We start from the raw sequence: 24,045 nt of genomic DNA, 5'->3' as shown, positions 1-24,045 counted from the left end.
TTCAGATCAGCCTCGGGAGCTTATTTTTTTTTGAGATGCAATCTCGTTCTATCGCCAGGCCAGGCTAGAGTGCAGTGGTGCGATCTCGGCTCACTGCAACTTCCCTTTTCTGGTTTCAAGCAATTCTCCCGCCTCAGCCTCCCAAGTAGCTGGGATTAGAGGCACACACCACCATGCCCAGCTAATTTTTTGTATTTTTAGTAGAGACGGGTTTCACCACGTTGGCCAGGATGGTCTTGATCTCCTGACCTCGTGATCTGCCTGCCTCGGCCTCCCAAAGTGCTGGGATTACAGGCGTGAGCCACCGCGCCTGGCACTAGGTAGCTTTTTAAAAGATGCTGCAGGCAGAGTTGAACAGCAGATAGTTTCCAGGCAGAGCAAGGCCTAGAATCTTGCTACTCCAAGTGTGGTCCATAGAACAGGAATACTTGCCTCACCTGGGAGCTGGTCAGAAAGGCAGAACCTGGGCCCTCCTCCTATCCCCCTGAATCAGAATCTGCATTTTAAACAAGATTCCCCAGATGATGTGTTTGCACATTAAAAGCTTGAGAAGTGCTACTCTGCCATGCTGATCTCAAAGGGTTAAGGACAGTTCTCCAGCATTCTAGGAAACACTTGAAGGGTATCATAGTATTGGGACATTTATTTTCACATTTTCATAAAATCAAAATGCAGGAAGCTAGATCTACTACTCTGTATTTATACAAAGGGGAAACAGAGGTTAGTGATTGAGTGATCTAGCCAGAAGTCCAGGTTGAGGACAGGTGCCTGTAATCCTAGCACTTAGGGAGGCCAAGGTGGGAGGATCACCTGAGATCAGGAGTTCGAGACTGGCCTGGCCAGCATGGTGAAACCTGGTCTCTACTGAAAATACAAAAACTAGCCAGGTGTGGTGGTGCATGCCTGTAATCCCACCTACTAGGGAGGCTGAGGCAGGAGAATCACTTGAACCTGGGAGGCAGAGGTTGTAGTGAGCTGAGATTGTGCCATTGCACTCCAGCTTGGGTGACAGAGCGAGACCCCATTTAAAAAAAAAGAAAAAAAAAAAGTTCAGATTGAGGTAGGTCAACTGTTAGCTGAGATTTTGGGAAGACAGCGCCAAGGCATGGGTTTGGGAACATCTGCAGAACTGTGTTAAAAGTGGGAAAATGGAACCAGTTGGTGAACAGGAAACATTTTATTTTGCTTAGAGGAGAAAAGAGTGCTATAAACATCAAACTTTGGATGATTTCCATAGCAGGGAAGAAGAATCAGCAGAGTATGATAGGCTATTTTAGACCAACTTCTGTTTTAGTAAAGCCATCTACCTCCATCACTAGAGACTTGGTTTTCTGATGTGAAATGCAAGATGAGGAAAAGAAATTCTAATTTCCTAGGACAGCTATACCCACAGTTCTAACTTTAGGAACAGATGTGGAAACTGAAGTCCAACTGGAATTTTTTTTCTATAGCCTTTAACATCCTGACCTACTCCCTGAGAGAAGGAATAGGGAGGCATGCTGATTGGTCATCATGCACTGACTGGTCATTATGAATTGGCTGCATGGTACACTAGACAGTATTGAAACTTGGGAAAATACTCTTTAGGAATTTGTAAAGAGTACTCTTTTTTCATGGTTCCTTACCATCACATCACCTTTGGCCTCAAACAGAGAGTGCAAAGCAAATTCAGAATTGGTCCCTCCACCTGGCAACGCACTCGAACAGCACAAATTCAGAAGATTCTCCACTGTTTGGGAATAAGGAGAAACCAGTGCATCAGAGAGAGCTCAGTGTAACGGAAAACACACCAATCCCAGAGCCAGTGATCCCAGTGAGAGAATCAAACCTCTCCCGCCCAGCTCTTCCCATGTGCCAGTACCTCTTTGCTGGAGGTCATGGTTTTCTAGCTCTGGCCAGGGCTTCCATACCAGTGTGGCCTTGTGTGTGTCCTGGGCCAGGGCAGAGATATCTTGGAGTTCGGGGATTTCTGCTTGGAATCTCAAGCCAACGTTGATGCGTCTTTAAATGACAAGAACAACAGTGTGGTCTTTAATTTGATGTCCCAGGCCAAGGGCAACTGTCAGGAACTTGAAAAAGAAGGAAACTAGTTCTTTCTTCAAGAACGCAGGGGCATTTCCTCACAGTGTGACCCTAAGATTCCAGGCATGGCTTTTTCACTGGGATAAGGAACAGCTTTAAGATTGGGGAGAAATATTTTAGGAGCAAGGGAGCAGCCGGACTGGGGCTTCTACAGCTTCCTGTAAATGGGAAAGCGAGGGTGATTAATTCCAAGAGAACAGTTTCCCAGAGCACGGCTAATGGTGCCATTTAACCACAAAAACGGGGAAAATACAAAGCATTCGTTTCATTTTTTTATCTCTCTCAGATCACTTTCACAGACATTATCCCATTCGAACCTCAGAGATCTGTGATGTAAGCAAAGCTGCAATAATTATGCCAATTTGATGAGTCAATAAAGCCTAGAAAGGTTAACTCGATCAAGATCAAATTACAAAATGGTGTTGGAACTCAGGTTTTCTGATTCCTGACTCAATCTACTCACCACTCTACCACCTGGCCTCTTTTCTGTGTCTATCCATGAAGATAAATCACCTTTCCCTTTCCTAACACCACCCACTGCCCAAGCAAAATTAAAGTACTTAACAAGCCCATTTGGAGGACTGGCCAAGAGTCAGGGAGGGGAGGGGGGACATGAGGACATTCAGAAGGTGCCTTTTAAAGAATAAGCCACCCCGAGGGAGATGCTTCAGTGTCACTGGGGATAAGAAAACACTTGGCTACAACCATGCTGTCTGTGGAGCCAGACATAGGGACACTAGGTTCTCTGAATACAAGGCTTCATGCTTTGACCATGCGTTGAGTCTTTGGCAAAGGCCTTGGGATACTGGCAACTATTGTGTAGGGAAACAACAGGACTCAAGAAATAACCATGATCCTACAAATTCTACAACTGCTTTCTCAGTGTAATCCTCTGACTACAAAAGTATTCACTACACTTCTCAAGAAGTGAAGCCTTCTGTTCTAAAGAGTAATTGACTTTTCCTTACGGTTCAACATCCACAGTGTGTTCTCCAGGCCCTGGGGTGACCGTCACATTGCTGCCATCGATGCTGTCTAAAACACAAAAATCAGAGGTCACTAGTCAACAGGGAAAGAATGTTGAAAAAGACTAAAGCAAATAAGCAGTTACCTAACCAGCCATAACAGGGCTCCTCTCCTACCCAACTCCTGCCTGAGTTAACCATGACAGTTTCCAGGGAGCTGGGTGGCTGGGTGGAGTATAGAGCTAAATGACTTAGGGTTACCCATTTCTCATAAAGGGTGAGAAGAAGCCAGTTGTCCCACAATGGTCGGCTAAGCGGTATGATTTCTATGCAATTTTTCTTGCGCCAGAGAGATCCTAGTCTCTCTGTGCTTGATTTTTATAAAGTACGCTAAAATGTCAAGGCTTGATCTTAAATGTAATGCCTAATCTTATTTGTACATCTACTGAGTACATTTTCTTTTCTTTTTGAGAGGGAGTGTCGCTCCTTTGCCTAGGTGGGAGTGCGGTGGCTCTCTTTCAGCTCATTGCAGCCTCTGCCTCCAGGGTTCAAGCGATTCTCCTGACTCAGCCTGCAGAGTAGCTGGGAATACAGGCGCCTGCCACCACTTCCCGCTATTTTTTTTTTTTTTTTTTTTTTGGGAGAGGGAGTCTCGCTCTGTCTCCCAGGCTGGAGTGGAGTGGTGCGATCTTGGCTCACTGCAACCTCCGCCTCCCGGGTTCAAGTGATTCTCCTGTCTCAGCTTCCTGAGTAGCTGGGATTACAGGCACGCGACACCACGCCCGGCTAATTTTTGTATTTTTAGTAGTAACAGGGTGTCACCATGTTGCCCAGGCTGGTGTCCAACTCCTGGCCTCAAGTGATCCACCTGCCTTGGCCTCCGAGAGCGCTGGGATTACATGTGTGAGCCACCACGCCCGGCCTCATTTTTTCTCTCCTGCACGATCATCGGGGGCTGTCTTAGAAACTGGGTGAACATTTCAACTGTTTCCTTATCCCAGAGACTGTATGATCACTTTACACATTTGTCTCCCAATTAGACTGTGATTCCCTTGAGGATAAGGGCCATGCATTCCAAGTCTTTATTAGCACCCAGCAGTGTGTGCTACATACAGCCAATACTCTGCCGAAGTCTGTGGGATAGATGAGAAAGCTAAAGAAAACGGGGCCTCCCAGGACTCTACTCAGCACCCAGAGCCCAGGAGGAGGCTAAAGGGTGACTCACTGGAGCGACACAGCAGCACCCGCGGTGTGGGCGTCAGGGGCGTCAGGGGCAGCTGCGGGTGGGCGCCAGGGCCGTGGCCGGAGATGAGCACATTGCTGAAGAGCCCCGAGCCCTGGCGCACCGGGCTCAGCATGGGTGGGGGCGTGTAAGGGGGCAGCTCGTGGGCGGGGTCCAGGAGCAGGTGGTCTCCGAGGACGCGCGGGGAGCGCAGCTGGCTCTGGTACAGGGTGGCGCCCGAGTAGGAGGTGGTGGGGTTCGGGTTGTAGGAGGGCGGCGGCGGGATGAAAAGCGGTTCCGGCCGGTGCCGGAACTTTTTCTTCTCCTGCACGGTCTTGAGGGGCTCCTCGGCTTTGGGCACGCTGGGCTGCTGCTTCTTGGGGATTTCCTAAAACCGGAACAACGAAATGATTCGAATACTTCAGCTTCCCCTGCAGGCCAATTCCACGGGTTCAGGGAAGGGGGCCTTTTACTGTCTGAGCACAGAGACCTTCCGCTTGACCGCCCCCTACTCCCCCACCCCGCGCCACCACATCCATTTCAGGCAAAGCGAGTTCTGGCTGCTAGACTAGGAAGAAAACTAAGGTTTTGGAAGAAATCCCTAATTTCTGAAAGAGCTGGGGGCGATAGGAGTAGTGGGTGGTCAAGAAGTAATAAATTCAATGTCTTCATTGCTTATCACTACATTCCCATCTGTTTGAGTGGAATCCAGCTGAGTGGGCTCTTTGATTCCCCCTCTACTCCCCAGAGACGGACATCAGGAACAGATACCACATGTTCTGAGAAGGGGACAGAACAATCTCTTCAGGGAAGCTGGCACTGAGACCCGTGGAGCAGGAAGAGGGGGTTCAAGCCTAGCCAAGGCTCCTAAGGCCAGCGACCCACACCGGGCTCTCCTGGGTCCCTTTCAGCGCGGGGAAGAGCCCGCGACGACCTCTAAGGCCCTTTCACTGTGCTCACCTAAACATGGATCTGGTTGACCTCCCCTCTCACCGCCCCTCACTATTCCTCCCAGAACTTGTAGCTTATTTGTAGCAAACTCTTCCCTGAGGTTGGTTTCCTGTCAGGAGAGTTAGTTTATTTTAATCGCAGCGGAACCAAGCAGAGTCTGGAAGGAGGATCTGCCACATGGATACATATATACTAATAAGTAAACATATGCACGTAAACAGATGAGCAGGGCATGCCAAAGCCAAACCGGAAACAGACTCGGGTTGTGTGGTGGTAGCAGCCCAGAAAAGTTGAGAGGTGGGTGTGGCTGCACAGGCGGTGTGGTTGGGAGGGGCCACGGGGATACCTGAGGGAAGGTTCTGAACAGTCTGGCGTGCCCTCTCAGGGCCTGCAGGCCAGAGGCCAGTCACAGCTGCAGGTCCTGGAGCGTCCTGAGCCCAGGGTGGCGTCTGGGTAGGAAGCAGCAGGGGGTGATGGGAAGGGCTGGCCACGGTCATGTGACCAGTTGCCTCCAGGCCATGTGATCTGCCCCATGAGCTCCTCTGCTCTGGTCTCCTCGCCCTCCAGAGCGTCAAGGCTCTGGCCTCTGCTCTGGTCTCCTCTCCCTCCAGAGCGTCAAGGCTCTGGCGCCTTCTGTTTCTCCCTCAGCTTCCTTGCCTTCCATGGTGCCATCCTGGCCTCTAGGAGGGGAGTCTAGGAAGGCAGAGGGTCCCAGGCTTCCAGCTCCAGAGTGAGGTTCCTAACCCCCTACCTCACCCCCAGGGGGCTCTCCTTAGGCTAGCGCGCTCAACTGCCTTCTCTCGCCACCAGAGGGCTCCTCAGCGCCTGAGGCTGAGGCGGGAGAGGGGCTGAGGGGAATGGGGGAAGGAGGCTGGTGCCCCTCATGAGGAAAGCGGCCCTGAAGTTACAGCCTACCCTGTTCCTGGGTAACAGATGAGGTCATCTAAGAACATGTAGACCTCATGCTATCTTAACGCAGCACTGCAATCCAGACCTCTGATCACAGGGCCAGAGGTCCCTTTGGGGCTCCCACTCCTCCAACTTCTTGTCCTGTTACTGCAGCTCTAAACCTGGATTTTTTTTTTTTTGAGATGGAGTCTTGCTCTGTCGCCCAGCCTGGAGTGCAGTGGTGTGGTGCGATCTCAGCTCACTGAAACCTCCGCCTCCCGGGTTCAAGCATTCTCTGCCTCAGCTTCCAGAGTATCTGGGATTACAGGCGCCCACCACCATGCCCAGCTAATTTTTGTATTTTTAGTAGAGACGGGGCTTCACCATCTTGGCCAGTCTGGTCTTAAACTCCTCACCCGGTGATTCACCCGCCTCAGCCTCCCAAAGTGCTGGGATTACAGGTGTGAGTCACCACTCCTGGCCTAAACCTGGATTTTCTGATCCTCCAGGTAAAGGCTCTGATCCACTGGGCCATGGAAGCCACCTAGGATGTCATGCCTGGTTGCCACTTGAGAGGAAGTGCTTACAGTATTCCACCCCACCAAACTATTTGGACACTTTGGGGGTGAGACCAAGCACTGAAAACTTTAAAAAGCTGTCCACAGAGAAGGATGAGAACCACTGATGAACTGGCTAGGAGCCAAGCTGGGATGAGGACTCAGGGCTCTGTCCTGGATGTTTTAATTTCTTTACATCAAGTGCCAGGACCTTGTTCACAAGTATTCAGTCCCACCTACACGTGTCCAATTCACAATCCCCTCAACCGACAGGTCTCTCTCACCCTTCCATTAAGTCAAGATCATCCTTTCCTTCCAAACCCTGCTCAGAACGCTAATGATGATTTCCTGAGCAAACTCCCTTGCCCCTCCTCAGTCCGTAATGACTTTTGCTACCCAGGTGTATTCCCATCCAGTCACACCTGGGGCATCCATTTCTTGTCTGCCTCTTTTTCTCACCATCTTGAATGGGTGATGGTGGCAGGGGGTGTGCCAGGACTCTGACACCCATGTGATTATGAACCCTTAATTGAGAGCTCCCCAAGGGGAGGAATAGTGTTTCTCCCACCAAATCATGAACTCCCCTGGGCAAAGAGGGAGCTTGGATGTGTCACTTCATCTCTCTGCCTGTTGCTGGCCCCCAAGTCCTGACAGCTTATGAGAATCTTCCCCCCAGTTCTCCATCAGTTTCTTTTCTTTTGAGGACTTGATATTAACATAGAGAACCATAAAGGTTTTTTTCTGGACTTTTCTAGTCCTATTAATTATCCTCTCTCTCTCTATCCTGGCCCAGCCTCACCCTATGCCCCCTGGACTCTCAGCAGCTGCCTATTCCTAAGGACAAATATGACCCCAACACGCCACTTTGTGGGGAGATAGGTTTGATATTGTCAACCACACAGATCATAAATTCCCTAGGGTCCAAGAGACAGACAGACAGAGACAGACAGACAGACAAAGAAACCCTTCCCAGAGCCAAGTTAAGCTCTTTGAGTGAAGCACTTAGAATTGGAGAAAGGAGGACAGTGAGTGAGAAAAACAAACCTCTTTGCTTTCCTGAGACTAGGGGTGGGTGGCTCTCAGTGGAACTACTTTGGGAACTTTAACAAATTAGGCTCTCCAGGGGATTTAAGCAGACGAAATATTAAGCATCTGGTGAGGCTGATTGTCAGAATGGATGCCAGGGCTACTGCGTGGAAGCCTGCTGCGCCAGTGTTTACCTCTTTGGTAGTGGATTTGGGAGGTCTGGAGATCCTGGGGAAGGGGCCAGGGCCTGGGCAAGCTGCTTATTTTTTGGTATACAGTACTTCCATATTTCAGTAACGGCTATGATTGTCCCAGTGAGTCCCAGCTGAATGATCATCTCTGATGATCTGGGAACACTTTCGGGTCTCTCAGAATCTAACCCAGGCCATTAGTCTGGCATCAAGGATGGGGTTCCCAACGTGGCCACAGGGTTTCAGCCCTGAGAGGCCAAGCCATGTTGAACTTGGGTCAGTGACTCTGGAAGGGCTGCCCCATCTCTAAGAAAGCAAAGGGATGTCCCCACCCAGGCAGGTGGGGCAGAGCAGCAACTCACAGCAGGCGTGCAGGGGGCAGCCCCTTGGGGTGAGTGTGGGGGAGAGAGGGTCATCCTCACGAGCACAGGCATCTCGTCGTCCGACATCGAGCTGGCTGGCTTGTCTCTGGCGGAGGGGGCGGCAACGGTGCTGTTGGTGAACCCCTGAGAGCTGGGCTTGGGCGGGAGAAGCTTGACAGGGACAGACACAGGCATGACCATAGGCGTGAGGCTTTCTGCCTCGGGAGGGAGCTGTGGCGGCCGCGGAGGCGGAGGCGGAGGCGGAGGCGGCAGTGGCGGCTGGGGCTGAGGCGGCAGGACCTTCTCTCCTTCCTCCTACACAGACAATAAAGGCTTTGATCCTGGGCTGAGAGAAGCTCTCACAAAGGGGATGCACTTTGCTTTTCCTGAAAGATTCCAGGACATCAGGTATGGGTGATAACCACTGCAGGGCGATTTCCTTCCTGCAATCCTGAGTCCCTTGGCCTGGAGTGATGCCAGCTGATGGTAGAGGAGGCCATGGCCTCCATTTTCTACAGCTAAAAAATCTTGACCATTTATTACTTGTGTATTAAGCAATTTTTTAAAATTGTGTGGTTGTCACTGCTTTTAAAGGAAAGAACATGAACTTGTCATCAGTCCAAAAAAGGTAGGATCTTGTGCAGTTTTTAATTCTATGGGCCTTAGTTTATTCATTTGTCAAATGGAAATAGGCACTCCATCCTAAATTTTATTCAGGTCAGGAAACCACACTGGAGATACAAAATGTGTACTTTTTTTTTTTTTTTTTTTTTTGGAGATGGAGTTTTACTCTTGTTGCCCAGGCTGGAGTGTAATGGCACAATCTCGGCTCATCGCAACCTCCACCTCCCGAGTTCAAGGGATTCTCTCATCTCTGCCTCTCGAGTAGCTGGGATTACAGGCATGCACTACCACGCCTGGCAATTTTTTTATATTTTTAGTAGAGACGGGGTTTCTCCATGTTGGTCAGGCTGCTCTTGAACTCCCGACCTCGGGTGATCCACCTGCCTCAGCCTCCCAAAGTGCTGGGATTACAGGTGTGAGCCACCATGCCCGACCCAAAACATGTACTTTTAACAAGTAAAGACAAAAGCTTTTTTAAAAAACATACAGGCAATGGAGTGATCTGGGTAATCAAAAATTCTGGTCAACAGATTTAATCCCATAGATCTAAATTAAAAGTAACAATATTCAAAGAATTCTGAGAATATTTTTTTGATTTTACTCTAACTCTAAAACTTGTGGATAGTTTACTATCTGGATATCCTACCTTGGATAATCTGGAGGGTATTTAAGGATCTTTGGATGTTGAGCCAAACATCACTGCATCAGTAAACAGAAAATTCCGGCGGAGAGCCTGATGGTTATATTAGCTGTCTCTGGCCATTGACCACTAATCTGGAAGGCCCCAGTGGCCCGGTCTTGGGTGTGTCAAGCAGCAGAAGTTTAAAAACAATATTGCATTTACATGTTTTCCTTTGCTGTCTTCTCCAGGAGGCAGAGAGAGAGAGGCTGGGATGCCCTAAAAGGCTTTCCAGCGCCTGTTTTTAGCCCTTGCTCACTGTAACACTGGGAAGTGGGGCTCTTTGACCTGGCTGGCTCCCAGTCTCAGAGCCTAAGCATTCCTGTCAAGGGAGGACTGTGCCTCGCCATGTCCCGCGTGGGGCTCACATCACTCTCTGACGGCAGCAAAGCAAAGCAAGCAGCACATAGCCTAGAAAGGACCAGGGATTGGCTCCTGCTAACCTGTTTGAGGTTGGGGGAGGCCCTCATTCCCCCATGGGACCGCATGTGGCCGTTCAGGGCAGGCAGGTTCTTGAACTCCTTCAGGCAGATGGAGCACGTCAGCTTGTTCTTGGCATCAAACTGCTCCCCAAACACTCCTTTGGGTTGGCCACTGCTCAAGGGTAGAGCCAAATGGAAAGGACACATATGACGAGGAAGGGAAGAGAAACAGTGACTTGCCACAAGACCTCATACCCACCACAGACCCATTCCATTCATCCAATGATCCCATTGTCCACAGCACCACTTGCATCACCCCAATGCCCTTTAGAGAACTAAGCCCAATTTACAGATGAAAAACTGAGGCTCAGCATGGGAAAAGACCTTCTCAAAGTCATGCAAGAACTGAACAAAATGTCTTTCTTCAGGCCAGGGCTTTAGGCAATGGATTTTGACTTGGGAACTATAGCTCATTACCCTTCCAGGGTCAGCAGCTCCTCCAAAAGCCTCCCCGCTGGAGACACTGGTGCAAGTTCCTGAGGCAGCCTCTGTACTGCACACTTCAGCAGTTTACCAGGTTTGGCTAAATTTTTAGTTACCATGCCCATGAGATGAGGAAGCAAGTCTGTACTGTTCACTGCTGCATTCTCAAAGCCTAGCTCTATGCTTGGCACACAGTAGGCACTTAATAAATACTGAATGAATGCAGAGTGGACAGAACATGGTCTTTGCAGTCAATCCCAGCATTGTTACTTGATGTTTAACCTTAAGCTCTTTGAGCCTCAGTTTTCTCATTTGTAAAGTAACAATAATAATAGCTAAGAATTATTGAGTGCTTACTGAGTATAGGCACATCATAATCATGCCCATCCTCATCGGTTACTCTACTACACAGAATGCATAGGGCTTAGCACATAGCATGCACTCAAACACAACAGCTGCTATTATTTCTACACACTTTTTTGAGGAATTGATTGAATTTAGAAATGAATCATGAGAGACACCCCAGAAAATCCTCCCAGTCTCCCAAAATACCAACAAAGCTCCACTCAACCTACCTTGACTCAGGGGAAACTGGCTGGGCTCTCCCATCAGGTAGGTGCATCTAGTTTTGAGCCAAACAGGACACCGAAAAAAAGAAGAGAAAAAAAAAACGTGTTCTGAAGGGAGGAGTCCTGGAGCGGTGGGAACACCAGGTACCCTTCCAGGACTCTTTCTGCCGGCTGCCTTGTGCTGACCCCGTGCATGTCCACTCACACCCTCGCTCTTCTGCATCTGACTTCTGCCCCTGAATTGCTCCTTGACTTGGGACCACCACCCCACTCCTGAAGCTGCTGCCAGCCACAGCAAGCCCACCAGGATGCAGCCCCCCACCGTATTCTTTCCTGTTCTCTCAGGGTACACACTTCATGCACAGACAGGCTCCATTCCCATAAAGGGCACAGAAGAAAGCTGGAAGACACAGCATCATACCAGGAGACCTCCTGATGGAATTCCTTTTATTTTTTGAAGACAGGGTCTTGCTCTGTGACCCAGACTGGAATGCAGTAGCATGATCGTGGCTCACTGCAGCCTCTACTACCTGGGCTCAAGCAATCCTCCTGCCTCAGCCTCCCAAGTAGCTGGGACTACAGGTATGTGCCACCACACCCAGCTAAATTATTTATTTTTTTGTAGAGGCTAAATTTTTGATTTTTTTTGTAGCTATGTTGCTCAGGCTGGTCTCCAACTCCTGGGCTCAAGCCATCCTCCCACCTTGGCCTTCCTAAGTGCTGGGATTACAAGTGTAAGCCACCATACCCAGCCCTGGAATTCTTCTTAAAAAGCCTTAGCCAAATCATCTCATTCTTATATTTACAAAGGCTCTCAGTTACTACTGGGTCTGAGCCCTGACAAAACAAGGTCAAGGGGAAGTTCATCTCTGGCCTTCGATCTCCATCAGAACCTTCTCTCTCCCCAACCAGTTCCCATTTGGGGTCGCCTCCTCCTCCTCAGACGCTGCTGACATGTGACTGTAGCACTTGGAATAAGCCAAGGCATGAAAAGTGCCCAGCACATAGTAGGCTGTTTTCTGATCAAATACTTTTAGGAACAAATCAAGGTTAATCATGGTGCACAGGCTGAATCAGCCTGCATTCATGTTTTGTTTGGCTAGAGTGTTTTTAAAACATTCTTAGTGAGAATGCTATGGGATGGGGCATCTGCTCTTTAGTCCACAGTCATCACCACTCCCTAATGCCTCATACCAGACAGGTTTTGCTTATTTAGTTTCACAGCCTAGATCATGTGGGAAGCTAAGATTTTCGTCTCTGCAGTCATACATGGTATTCCCTTTGGGAGACTCACAATGCATACTACCATATTAAAGGCCACAAAAAGTCCTGCAGTACAGCAACCTGTTTCACTTTGGGAGGCTGAAGTGGGAGGATCGCTTGAGGCCAGGAGTTCAAGAGCAGCCTGGGAAAACATAGGGGGACCTGTCTCTACAAAACAAAACTAAACTAAAGGAAGTACCCAGGCTGCTGGCATAGACCTGTAGTCCCAGCTACGTGGGAAGGTGAAGCAGGAAGATCGTGTGAGCCCAGGAGTTCAGGGCTGCAGTGAGCTACGATTGTATCACTGCACTCCAGCCTGGGTGACAGAGCAAGACCCTATCTCTAAAAAAAGAAAAAAGAACCCCCTAATTTATTTATCCAGAGAACCCACTGTTTCCCCAGCAATATCCATTAAACACTGCAAAACGGCTGTTCTGAGCAGTATACTTTGAGAAATAGTGTTATAATGTGGTCTCCCTCCCAAAGGGGAACCAATGTCACAGAAAGTATCCTGAGCACACAGATCCAAGGGAACTGAGACACCACCACTGTATCGTCCCCTGGCACCCAACTCAAGGTCTTAACCATTACATGAATCATTTAGGGCATGATATGGTACTCTGGCCATCTCCTTAGTAGATTATAAGCTCCATGGCCAAAGGACTTAATAAAAATTAATTTTGTATTCCAAGTGCCTGGCACAGACAGTGCATGACACATGTAGGTTAATGTTTGTATAATGAATAAAGAACAAAATGGCTGATGAGGCTTGAAGACAGGATTGGGCACTGCAGACTCGGCCCTGGCTGACCCTGTAGCACACTGGGTATTGGGAGAAACTTCCACTGGGAGAATACCTGGGGCCACATGGCACTGGGAGACAGCTGCTGATGCTGAGGCCCCACGTTGTTGAGGTGGATCCCACTAGGTGACAGGAGGGGCCGATGGGGGAGGGTGCTGCTGACCCGGGTTAGATCCAAGCTTGCTGGGTCTCCCATTCCTGCGTCAGGAGGCCCTAGGTCCCCATGGGAGCTCAGCATGGCCTGGGCCTGTCTGTCGCTAGAGTAGGTCTTCAGCTGACTGTCCTCACGCTGCTGGTGCTGGGGCAGGTGGCTCTGCTGGTAGAGGGGGTGGCTGTAGGGCTGCTGGGGCTCCTGGTAGTAGTACTGGGACATGGAGCCCAGAGGAATCAGCTGGACAGTGTGTGCCTGCTCTGGGGTATACTGGTGAGGGTCCCTGTGATAAGAAGGGGGCTGCAGGTGCATCTGTTGCTGCTGCTGTTCTTGCAAGTGCTGCATCATGGGTTGGGGCTGATAATACTGAGGTATCTGCATCGAACCCTGCCGCTGTGGCAGTTGTAGCTGCTGCTGCGGCTGCGGCTGTGGCTGCGGCTGTGATGGGCGAATCTGTTGCTGCTGTGTCTGTATTTCTTGCATGGAGATACGCTGTTGCCCAGCTTGCTGCTGTTGCTGCGGTGGGTAATACTGGTGCTGCTGCATCTGTTGCATGTGCTGTGACAGCATCTGTGGGGCCTGCAGCGGCTGTCCTCCCTGCGCTGGCACCTGAGCCAGTGGCTGCTGGTAGTCATAATACAGGTGCCCTTGGGTAGGGTGCTGCCCGACCTGAAGAGCTGGTTTGGACAGCCCACCAGTGAAACCAGGGTGAGGCTGCTGGGGCACCTGCTGGTAGCGGGAAGGGATAGCCGGTGCTGGGGGCTCCATGGGCTTCTGAGATAGCAGCTGGCGGAGGGCACTGTCAGGGGCTCCATCCATCACTGCTGACTGGGTGTGCAGCACCTGGGCCATATTGTTGACCTGAATTCGCAGGTTTTGGTTGGCAAACACCTGGGTGAAAGAGTCCAGCTTGTGCAAGACACCGCTGGTAAGCTTCTGGGTCCGGATCTCGCTGGCCTGGGAGTAGGTGTATTGGTAGCCATCAGTGGGCTCAGCCTGGGCTGGTGCCGCCCACATCATGTTTGAGTTGGCCAGGTTTCCACGTAGCTGGACATGGTTTCCAGGCCCTGCATGACTCCCCCACCCTCCCTGCCTCGAGGTATCCATTTGGCCAAGGTTTTTGGAGCCAACAGGCAAGCCCAGACCATCCCGCGTATCTTGAGGGAAATGAGGGGAGATGGGCGAGGCCTGAGGGGCATCCATCCCGCCCCCTGTTACTGCATTCCCATAGTTGTGGTTCAGCCCGCTGTGGACACCAAGTGGTGGCTGTTGGTAGAAAAGGTTCTCACTACCGTGCGCCACATGGTTGGTCTTGTACAGTTGCTGATCACTCATGCTGTCTGCCTTGGTTGTGAATGTCCAGCCACAAAACCATAAAAAAAGGTAAATAAAACAAACCCAAAAGGACTGAAACCCTGAGAAGCTGAGAGAAAGTGTCGGCACTACTCCACGGCTGACATGTCTGTGAATGTGGCTGGAGCCAGATGTTCCTGTTGGCCTGTACCACTCATGTGCAGGGTGGGGGGTTTTACATCCTCTCCCTGGCTGAGGTACGGACCACACAGCACTGTGGTGAGGAGACGTCGCTCACACCTGCAAGGCAAGATGCAAAAGACAGGAAAGGATTTATTTGGATGTTTTGTGATAAGCAATTGATATCTACCGTGACCAGTGATAAAAATAAATATATAATCCCAGCTACTTGGGAGGCTGAGACAGGAGATTTGTTGAGGCCAGGAATTTGAGACCAACCTGGGCAACATAGGGAAATCCTGTCTCTATAAAAATGTTTTTTACGTTAGCTGGGTGTGGTGGCATGCACCTGTAGCCCCAGCTACTCAGGAGACTGAGAAAGGAGGATCACCTGGGACCAGGAGTTTAAGGTTGCACTGAGCTATAATTGCACCACTGCACTGTAGCCTAGGTGACAGAGTTAAACTCCATCTCTAAAAATATATATATGAGGAACAGGGGACTTGATTAGAAATAGCCAGGGTCATGCACTCCACACCCTTTACACCGAGTCTGCGGATCTTAACTCTCACATGAGATGCAAACTCTCTTACTTTCGAGCCATTGTTTTTTTTTTTTTTTTTTTTTTTTTTTTTTTTTTTTTTTTTCAATGGCTCAGTAGTTCATTGATTTGTTAGTTCATTGTTTTGTTCATTGATTAATTCATCCATTCTTCTGGGACCCTGCTATTGAAAGCCCAACACTATTCTAGGACCTGTGGGAAATATAAATAAGTTTAAGATATGCATTAATCAATCTATCTGTTCAACACATATTTATTAGACACCTACTAACTGTAAAGCACAATGCTGAGAAATGACTAAGACACAGGCCTGCTCTCAAGCATGTAGTTAGAAGAGGTGATGAGTCACATGAATAATTACAAAGGAGAAAAAGATACATGTAATCAAAAGGCAAAACTAAGAGAAGCAGGGTGTGATGGCACACACCTGTACACCCACCTATCAGGAGACTGAGGTGAGGATTGCTTGAGCTAAGGAGTTCAAGACTAGCCTGGGTAACATAGCAAGACCTTATCTCTTTAAAAAAAAAACGAGCAAGAGAGATGGGAATTCAGAGACTGGAAAGCCTAATTGCAGCAGAAGAACAGAATTGGAGAAGGTTTCCAGGAAGAGTACTGTACATGTTAGTTTGCCTTTCAGGTCAACATAGTCACCTGTCTCCTTGTGGTTCCTGATCAGATAAACATCTGTGTATAGGGGTAACCTCCTGGCCAGAAGCTTTTGAGATGATCTGGCACAAAAAAGTAGGCTGGGCTGGTCAGATTCTCACTTGTAGAAACACTAACTAGGACATTTGCAGAGACTGGTCTGGGTCCCTGTGAGTCCATTCAGGTTCTTCAGTGAACTTCAAACTGAGGTGTGAACTCCATGGAATGCATGAGGACTTTGCAAGCATTGCATATGCATCTAAAGTTTTAAGAGGTTCAATTCTTGGCTGGGCATGGTGGCTCATGCCTGTAATCCCAGCACTTTAGGAGGCTGAGGCAGGTGGATCACCTGAGGTCAGGAGTTCGAGACCAGCCAGGCCAACATGGTGAAACCCAGTCTCTACCAAAAATACAAAAATTATCTGGGCGTGGTGATAGGTGCCTGTAATCTCAGCTACTCGGGAGGCTGAGGCAGGAGAATCACTTGAACCCGGGAGGTGGAGCTTGCAGTGAGCCAAGATTGTGCCACTGCACTTCGACCTGGGTGACAAGAGCGAAACTCTGTCTCAAAAAAAAGAGATTCAATTTCTAGATCCTCAACTTCTATAGAAATTCTTTCTAGAACTCATGAGTGACAGAGGTGCAAGCTGTCCTTTTAGGCCTTTTCTTTCCTAATCACCCTCCTCTACTTTTGTAAAGTAAAAAAAAAAGAGCAAACTTTTCACGTACTGCCCCAGGGAGAATGAAAAATGGAAACACTATAAATGCTGATCCATGCTAGCACCACATAATATTCATCTACGGATAAAGAAATTGAAAATAGAGCTCAGCACCAGCAATATTTTATTTCTGGACCTGGGTGGTAACTGCATGCTGATTCTCACTCTGCTGTAATTCAAGCTAATTAACATACAACATATACACCTGTATGTATATGACTGTGACCTGGTCATATACATACAGGTGTATATGTTGTATGTTAATTTTGAAAAGTTTATTTTAAAAAGTCACTCCCCCAAAAAAAGTCACCAGTACCAACACTTCATTTAGAGATGCAGTTTCAATATAATTTAGCTATTTGTGTTTACTATTTATCCAAATTAGTAATACACTTATGTTGTTTTGATCAATTGTGTACTATTAGTAATTGTGGTAACTCAAACCAGAAGAACATTTTAATACTTAGATCTTTGATTTTAGAAATTAAAAAAATTAAAACAGTTTCAACTTAATATAAAATTGTTACAGAGAAATATGGTAAGGAAACAAGTGAAAAAGTTCCAAGCATAAAAATATATTACATATATCACATTAGGATAAAATTCCATAGGGCAAGTGAAATGAAAATAAAATTTCCAGAAGAAAAAGGAACACTGACTCTTAAAGAGGTGGTTCATGCATTTTTAAAGTAGGTGATGGGAGGTATTAAATTGCTATGGTGTTTAGATTCTATTGGATACATTTAAAACAGTGATGTAATAGTTTTGCTTAAAAATATCAATGTTTACAATATACTGGAAATTGTATCTTCAGCAAATGTATGATAAAAAAATGTAGATGTAAACTTAAAACTGTATGAAGGGGCAAAGAGTTTTAAAAGATTCTTTTAGGGAGAGGATTTTAAACAGAAAAGTCTGAAGACCACTGCAGTTGTCCCCCTCTACCTGGGAGTGAGCTGAGCTGGCCTCTGTCCCTTTCAGAACTACAAGAGAAAGAGATGGAAAACTTCAGATGAGGGGTTACATTTGGTGAAGGGAACGGTGGAGGCAGGCGAGCTGTGGGAGGAAGGGGAGGCTGGCCAAAGATGGCTGCAGCAGTAAGAGGATGCTGGGCGTCAGGCGCACTGAGCTTCAGAAGCAAGGAGACTAATGACCCTTGCTGCTCAAAGGGTGGTCCAGGTCACCTGAGAGCTGGTTAGAAATGCAGAATCCCAGGCTCCAGCTCCAGCTATTGAATCAGAATCTGTATTTTTCTGAGATGATCCCCACTCCGAAGTGAGTTATGTGCACATTAAAATTTGAGAAGCACTGAATTAGCAGACTCTTGCTGCATCCAAGTGAGACACAATTAAGACCAGAACTCAGATGACAGTGAGCAGGGAGAGAGGAAGAAATAAGAGAAACATCCCCTGTCTTGCCAAGAGGAAGCAAGTCTCCTTCCTTGAAATGCTCTGGCCTTCTGGGGCTTATGACCTAGTCTCAGACATCTACTCCTTTCCTCACACATATTCTCTCCTTCGACAGCCTCATCCACTACCCATCCCTTTCTGACCCCCAGACTGCCCCAGCTCAGATGGTCTGAGATCCTGATCAGCTGCCTACTCTAAATCATCATGTCCATGTTCAAAGGCAACTCAACATCATCTCTTCCCAAACTGGATGCTGTTTTCAAAGAGCTCTTCCTTGAACCTGCCATGCTCCCTTCCACTTCCAGGGCCTTTGTACATGATGCCGCTCACCACTTGGAGAGTTCTTCCCCCCCTCACCTTCACTGGGTAACCTTCATATCTCAGCTCAAACTATACGTTCTCAGAAAGTTCACCCTGACCCCAATCCCCAAGTCTACATCAGATTCCTTTCTTCTATGTTCTCATAAAACCGTATTCCTTCCCTTTAGACTACTCTCCTCTGCTTGTAATTGTACTTCCACCAGTGCAATTATTTGATCAACGGATCTTTCTCTATTAGAGCAGGAACCACATCTGTTTTGTTTTTTGTTTTTTGAGACAGAGTCTTGCTTTGTCACCAGGTGCCAGGTTGGAGTGCAGTAGCATGATCTCAGATCATTGCAACCTCTGCCTCCTGGGTTCAAGCAATTCTCCCGCCTCAGCCTCCCGAGTAGCTGGGACTACAGGTGTGCGCCACCATGCCCAGCTAATTTTTGTATATATATATTTTTAAGTAGAGGCAGGGTGTCACCATGTTGGCCAGGATGGTCTTAATCTCTTGAAATCATGATCTGCCCGCCTCGGCCTCCCAAAGTGCTGGGATTACAGGCATGAGCCACCGCACCCGGCCAACAAGTCTGTTTTTAGCTGTGACTCTCTTCCTCAAACCTACCATAATGCCCAGCACATTGAAAGACTCCAATAAGGATTTAGGTGAAGGAAGGTAGTATTTATTGAATGAATAAATCAACAAATGAGAAACAATTAGAAAACAATGATCAAGTATCCCAGTAAATTGAGACAGGTAGAAAAAGATACTGAGTATAGGTCAAATTCTTAAGTTCTCATGAAGAATGGTCATATTTCACCTTGGTCCTGATAGACAAATCGGACTTACAGAGGTGGAGAGGACCAGGAAGGGTATTCTGGACAGGGAACAGCATGAACAAAGGCATGGAGTCAGGTGCAGGAGTTCATGCTGGGACATCGTGTCCTTGTCCAGAACTCACCAATGATCAGACTAAATTTGTAGAAAGGGATAAACTGTAGTGAGCCTTAAAGTGACATCCAACTGTATTATCCTTTGGGCATTAGGCCTAGCCATTTCAGGATGGTCTACTAGGCTTAAAAATCTCCACTTAACCTTCCTTAAAAGCCTTACACGAAGTCACTCCTCCCAGGAAGAATTACTTGTTGAAACTCACCCGCCTTTGAGCACTATTGATTTCATGTCCCTGTCCCGTGGCCCTGTGGGTAGAATGGAAGCTGCATAATTGAACTTCTGTTGACATGTTTGCTTCGTTAAGTCTTCCCAAACTGCTAGGGAAAAGGACTACTTTGCATTCTGAGCTGCAAGAATCTGTTCTTTATTTCTTGACATTTCCAGAACTGGAATATAGTTTATTTACAAGCACAGAACCCTAGATGGAACCCTAGGTGGGTTCCAAAAGTGTAGTTCTTGGGCTAGCAGCCCCAGCATCACCTGGGAACTAATAAATACTAATTCTTTGGCCTCATCCAGACCCACTGAATCAGAAACTCAGGCTGGGGCTCAGCAGTCTGCGTTTTAATGAGCCCTCCTGGTGAGTCCAATGCACATTCAAGTTGAAGACCACTGCTCCAGAGACAATCCAGTCTCCCCACATTACAGGTGAAGAAACAGAGGCCCAGAGATGTAATTTCTGGGCCTAGAGCAGTGCCTTACTGAAAGTAGGCAATGAAGCCTATTTGTTCGATGAAAGACAAGGCAAATGGCCAGGCACTGTGGCCCAAACCTATAAAATCCCAGCACTTTGTGAGGCCATGGCGAGCAGTTCACTTGAGGCCAGGAGTTCAAGACCAGCCTGGCCAACATGACAAAACCCTGTCTCTACTTAAAAAATACAAAAATTAGCCGTGCATGGTGGTGCACGTCCATAGTCTCACATACTCAGAAGGCTAAGGCACAAGAATTGCTTGAACCCGGGAGGTGAAGGTTGCAGTGAGTCGAGATCAAGCCACTGCACTCCAGTCTGGGCAACAAAGTGAGACCCTGTCTCAAAAAAGAAAAAATAAAAAATAGAGAGAGAGAGAAAAAATGATTCTTTCCTGAAACACCATAGGGAGATGATGGCAAAACCATGTGCTATTTATTTCACGTTAAATGTATATGTTTTTTTGAATAAGTACTATATTCACATGGTTCAAAATTCAAAAGGTTAAAAAGGATATGCAAAACAGCAAAAATTATCCCAAATAAATGCTTGTAAATAAAATGAAAATTATGCAAATTGTAAAAATAAGGGCATATGTGAAAAGTCTCCCTCCACCCCCATCCCCAACCACCCAGCACCCCTTCTGGGACAGTCAATCAAGTTCTTATATATCCTCCTAGAGACAGTTTATGCTCATATGAGAACACTGGTACACAGCCCCTCTTATACAGATGGTAGCATGCTAGGCCATGGATTAGCATCTTGCCAAAAGGCTATTTTAAACATATCATTTAAAACCTGGAAACTGTTCTTCTTGGTGGATTAGTCAGTCTCACAGAATTCTTATAATACCAACTCAGGATTCAAGTCTTTATTATTTTTCTAACAAGATAACTGTTTTGTTCATTATGTGTAACAATTTCTACTGGGTAATTTGTACCAGGAGCTTTTTCATTCATGAACTAATTAACAGAACTGCTACTTTCCCATTTCTTTGGTCAATTTCTTCCTTAGAGCGGGACTCCAGGATTCCCTGGTGGGCTCAACAAATAAATGCCCACTCAGAACCTAAGGTGCCCCTCCACGCTCCCCTAGAGCCTGTGCCTGCCTTTCCTCTGCACTGACCGTGTCATATTCAGGCGACCCATTTCTGTGCCTGTTTCCACACTGCCCAGTCACTGTGATGTAGGGACAGCAGCCTGCCCATGTGGCATCCTCAGGGACTGGGACACAGCAGATGCTCAACAAATGCTCACTGAACTGCAACACTGCACCCTGCAAAGGAGACCGAGAGTGGCTTGTTCCCCACTGCAGGTCCGATGCCTCTGACATGGACTGAGAGACAGAATTTACTATTCTCTGTTGAAGGCATAGTGCCCTAAAGCACCAAATTGATGGAGTGCTGTAGATAATATCAAGGCTCTACAGAGACCTCCCGGCACACTTTTTCTATACAGGGCCAGCTAGTAAATATTTTCAGCTTTGAGGCCCATACACATGGTTTCTGTCACAACTCTGCCACGGTAGCGTGAAAGCAGCCATAGACCATAAATACATGAATAGGCATGGCTGTGTTCCAATACAACTTTATTTATGGACACTGAAACTTGAATTTGATATAATTTTCACATGCCAAACACTATTCTTTTTTTGATTTTCCTTCAACCAATTAAAAATGTAAAAATCCTTCTTCACTCACAGGCGGTACAAGAATAGGTGTGGGGGCTGGATCTGGCCTGAGCCATGGTTTGCTTGACCCCTGTTCTAGAGCATCAGAGTCTCTCCACATACCCACTGCCTGGCCGGGGGCACCAGGACACAGGGCCAGACTCTGCAAGGAGGATATCTGTCCTAAGGGCCTTTGAACCAGAGAGAGGGACAGAGAGATACATCAGGAGAGGAAGTTGACTTTGGCCAAGGTCTCTGCAGGACTTGTTTGCTTACAGTTCAGAAGGGGTAACACCCTGCTCCAGCCAGACCACCATTGCTTGTTTGAGGAAGAAAAACCAAAAAGATTTTCCTTTTTCCGACCCTGGGCCGTCAGTTGGAGACTGTATACACAATCCTCCAAATGTCTTGGCTTGTGTTTCAGCCCAGCCTTCCTCTCGGCTCTGTCAAGGAAGCTTCACTCAACTCCCCTGGGGCTCCTCTTACTCCAGCTAGCTCCCGGCTGCCCCAAGCAGGCAGGAGCCAAGGGTGGCTCTCCAGGATATGGGCCGCAATTCGCGGTCTTTTTTAGCACCCGTTGTTGTTCTAACTGCTTTCTGATTAGTCTTCTAAATAAATCCAGTGGGTATTTTATAATCCAGTAACCCGATTATCGTGGGCATGTGCTGCCAATGACAGCAGTTAGCACCTAAATCTTCCTCTGTGCAGCGAGTGGTTCACTCTTACTCCTTCACAGCCCTGGCTTTCCTGCTGACTCTGGGCGGTGGGAGGATTTTCAAGGTTCCCTTTGGGCAGCAAGCAACATTCATTTGTCCATCCTCTGGTCTCACCCTGTGGCATCAATTGCTCCCTCCAAGTCCTAGGGATCAGTAAGAAGCCTGACGGATAGCCCAGCAACCTGCAGAATGGAGGGTTTGGATTTTGCTTCCTGCAAGTGGCTCCTCATTAGGAAATAGAGATTGGAGTGATTTCACTTCACTTTTTTTTTTTTGAGACACAGTCTTGCTCTGTCACCAGGCTGGAATGCAGTGGCACAATCTCGGCTCACTGCAACCTCCACCTCCAGGGTTCCAGCTATTCTTCTGCCTCAGCCTCCTGAAGAGCTGGATTATAGTCATCCACCGCCACGCCCAGCTAATTTTTGCATTTTTAGTAGAGATGGGGTTTCACCACGTTGGTCAGGATGGTCTCAATTTCCTGACTTTGTAATCCGACCACCTTGGCCTCCCAAAGTGCTGGGATTACAAGCATAAGCCTGCCCACCCCCTTTTTTTTTTTGAGATGGAGTCTTGCTGTGTTGCCCAGGCTGGGGTGCAGTGGCGCAATCTCAGCTCACTGCAGCCTCCACCTCCTAGGTTCAAGCAATTCTCCTGCCTCAGCTTCCTAAGTAGTTGGGACTACAGACACGCGCAGTCACGCCTGGCTAATTTTTGTATTTTTAGTAGAGATGGGGTTTCACCATGTTGCCCAGGATGGTCTTGATCTCCTGACCTTGTGATCCACCCACCTCGGCCTCCCAAAGTGCTGGGATTTGACAGTTGTGACAGTTACACTTTTTGGTTGTCACTGTTACTGCCATCTTTCCTCTGGGCTGGCTATAGTTCTTTACCAGGGACTTTAACATCATCGCCCCACTGTGACTACCATATGTCACTTCTCTCTCTCCCTAGCTGCCATGGAGTGGTATGGAAACTGAGGACATGAGGAGAGAAGAGGGGGCGGCAGGAGTCTAGGGTGACTTCCTGGAGGAGGTAGCCACGGTCTGAGTGGGCCTTGTTGATAGATTGCTGGACACATTTGTTTCATACTACCTCCCCTAAGTATCCAACAGCAGGGTTCTGCCTGATACACCTCCAGGGCCCTGGCTGGGATGGCCTAACCCTCCTGTGTGTCTTGAGCCCCATATTGTGGCTCCCACCCTGTGAGGTGTGGGGTTGCCAGCTGCCCTTTCTGCCTGCTCCTTGTAACATTCTTTGGGGTCTTTTTTGAAGCCTCATACTTCCTCAGATTGTGAGCTTAACGATACAGGTTTGTCCCGCAGCAGTCCTGACATGATTAGGATTGCAGGAAGATTAGGAACGTGGACATTGGCTCTGTGGATATGGTGTAGTTAGAAGAGCATTGGAAAAAGCTGGGAGCGGTGGCTCACGCCTGTAATCCCAGCACTTTGGGAGGTCGAGCCCCACAGATCACTTGAGCCTAGGAATTCAAGATAAGCCTGGGCAAACATAGGTGAGACCTCATTTCTACGAACAATTAGCCAGGTCTATAGTGGTGTGCACCTGTTGTTCCTGCTACTTGGGAGACTGAGGTGGAAGAATTACCTGAGCCTGGGAAGTGGTGAGTGGTGATTGTACCACTGCACACCAGCCCTATC

The 24,045-nt window shown here is 48.0% G+C and overlaps 1 protein-coding gene across 5 annotated transcripts in view; it reads right to left on the bottom strand.

The window, feature by feature from the left end:
* TRERF1 (transcriptional regulating factor 1) overlaps positions 1-24,045 on the bottom strand; it is a 231,576-nt gene that overhangs the window by 26,634 nt on the left and 180,897 nt on the right. For 2 of the 5 annotated variants that reach the window (XM_012448661.3, XM_012448662.3), the window contains exons 6-13: positions 13,142-14,830; positions 11,028-11,074; positions 9,991-10,141; positions 8,305-8,559; positions 4,273-4,657; positions 3,051-3,117; positions 1,862-2,001; positions 1,626-1,729 (exon numbers count right to left, since the gene is read on the bottom strand). In XM_012448661.3, coding sequence (XP_012304084.1) covers positions 1,626-1,729; positions 1,862-2,001; positions 3,051-3,117; positions 4,273-4,657; positions 8,305-8,559; positions 9,991-10,141; positions 11,028-11,074; positions 13,142-14,572 — 2,580 coding nt within the window. In that variant the 5' untranslated portion in view covers positions 14,573-14,830. Of the gene's footprint in view, positions 1-1,625; positions 1,730-1,861; positions 2,002-3,050; positions 3,118-4,272; positions 4,658-8,244; positions 8,560-9,990; positions 10,142-11,027; positions 11,075-13,141; positions 14,831-24,045 lie in introns of all 5 variants that reach the window. The other 3 variants (XM_012448663.3, XM_012448664.3, XM_064361045.1) reach the window with 2 other exon arrangements.

The sequence above is a fragment of the Aotus nancymaae genome, unplaced genomic scaffold, assembly GCF_030222135.1.
Source record: "Aotus nancymaae isolate 86718 unplaced genomic scaffold, 86718_ANA_hifiasm-v0.15.2.pri h1tg000040l, whole genome shotgun sequence".
Lineage (NCBI taxonomy): Eukaryota > Metazoa > Chordata > Mammalia > Primates > Aotidae > Aotus > Aotus nancymaae.
Note: the sequence above shows the minus strand (reverse complement) of the source record. Positions and strands in the feature narration are given on the sequence as shown.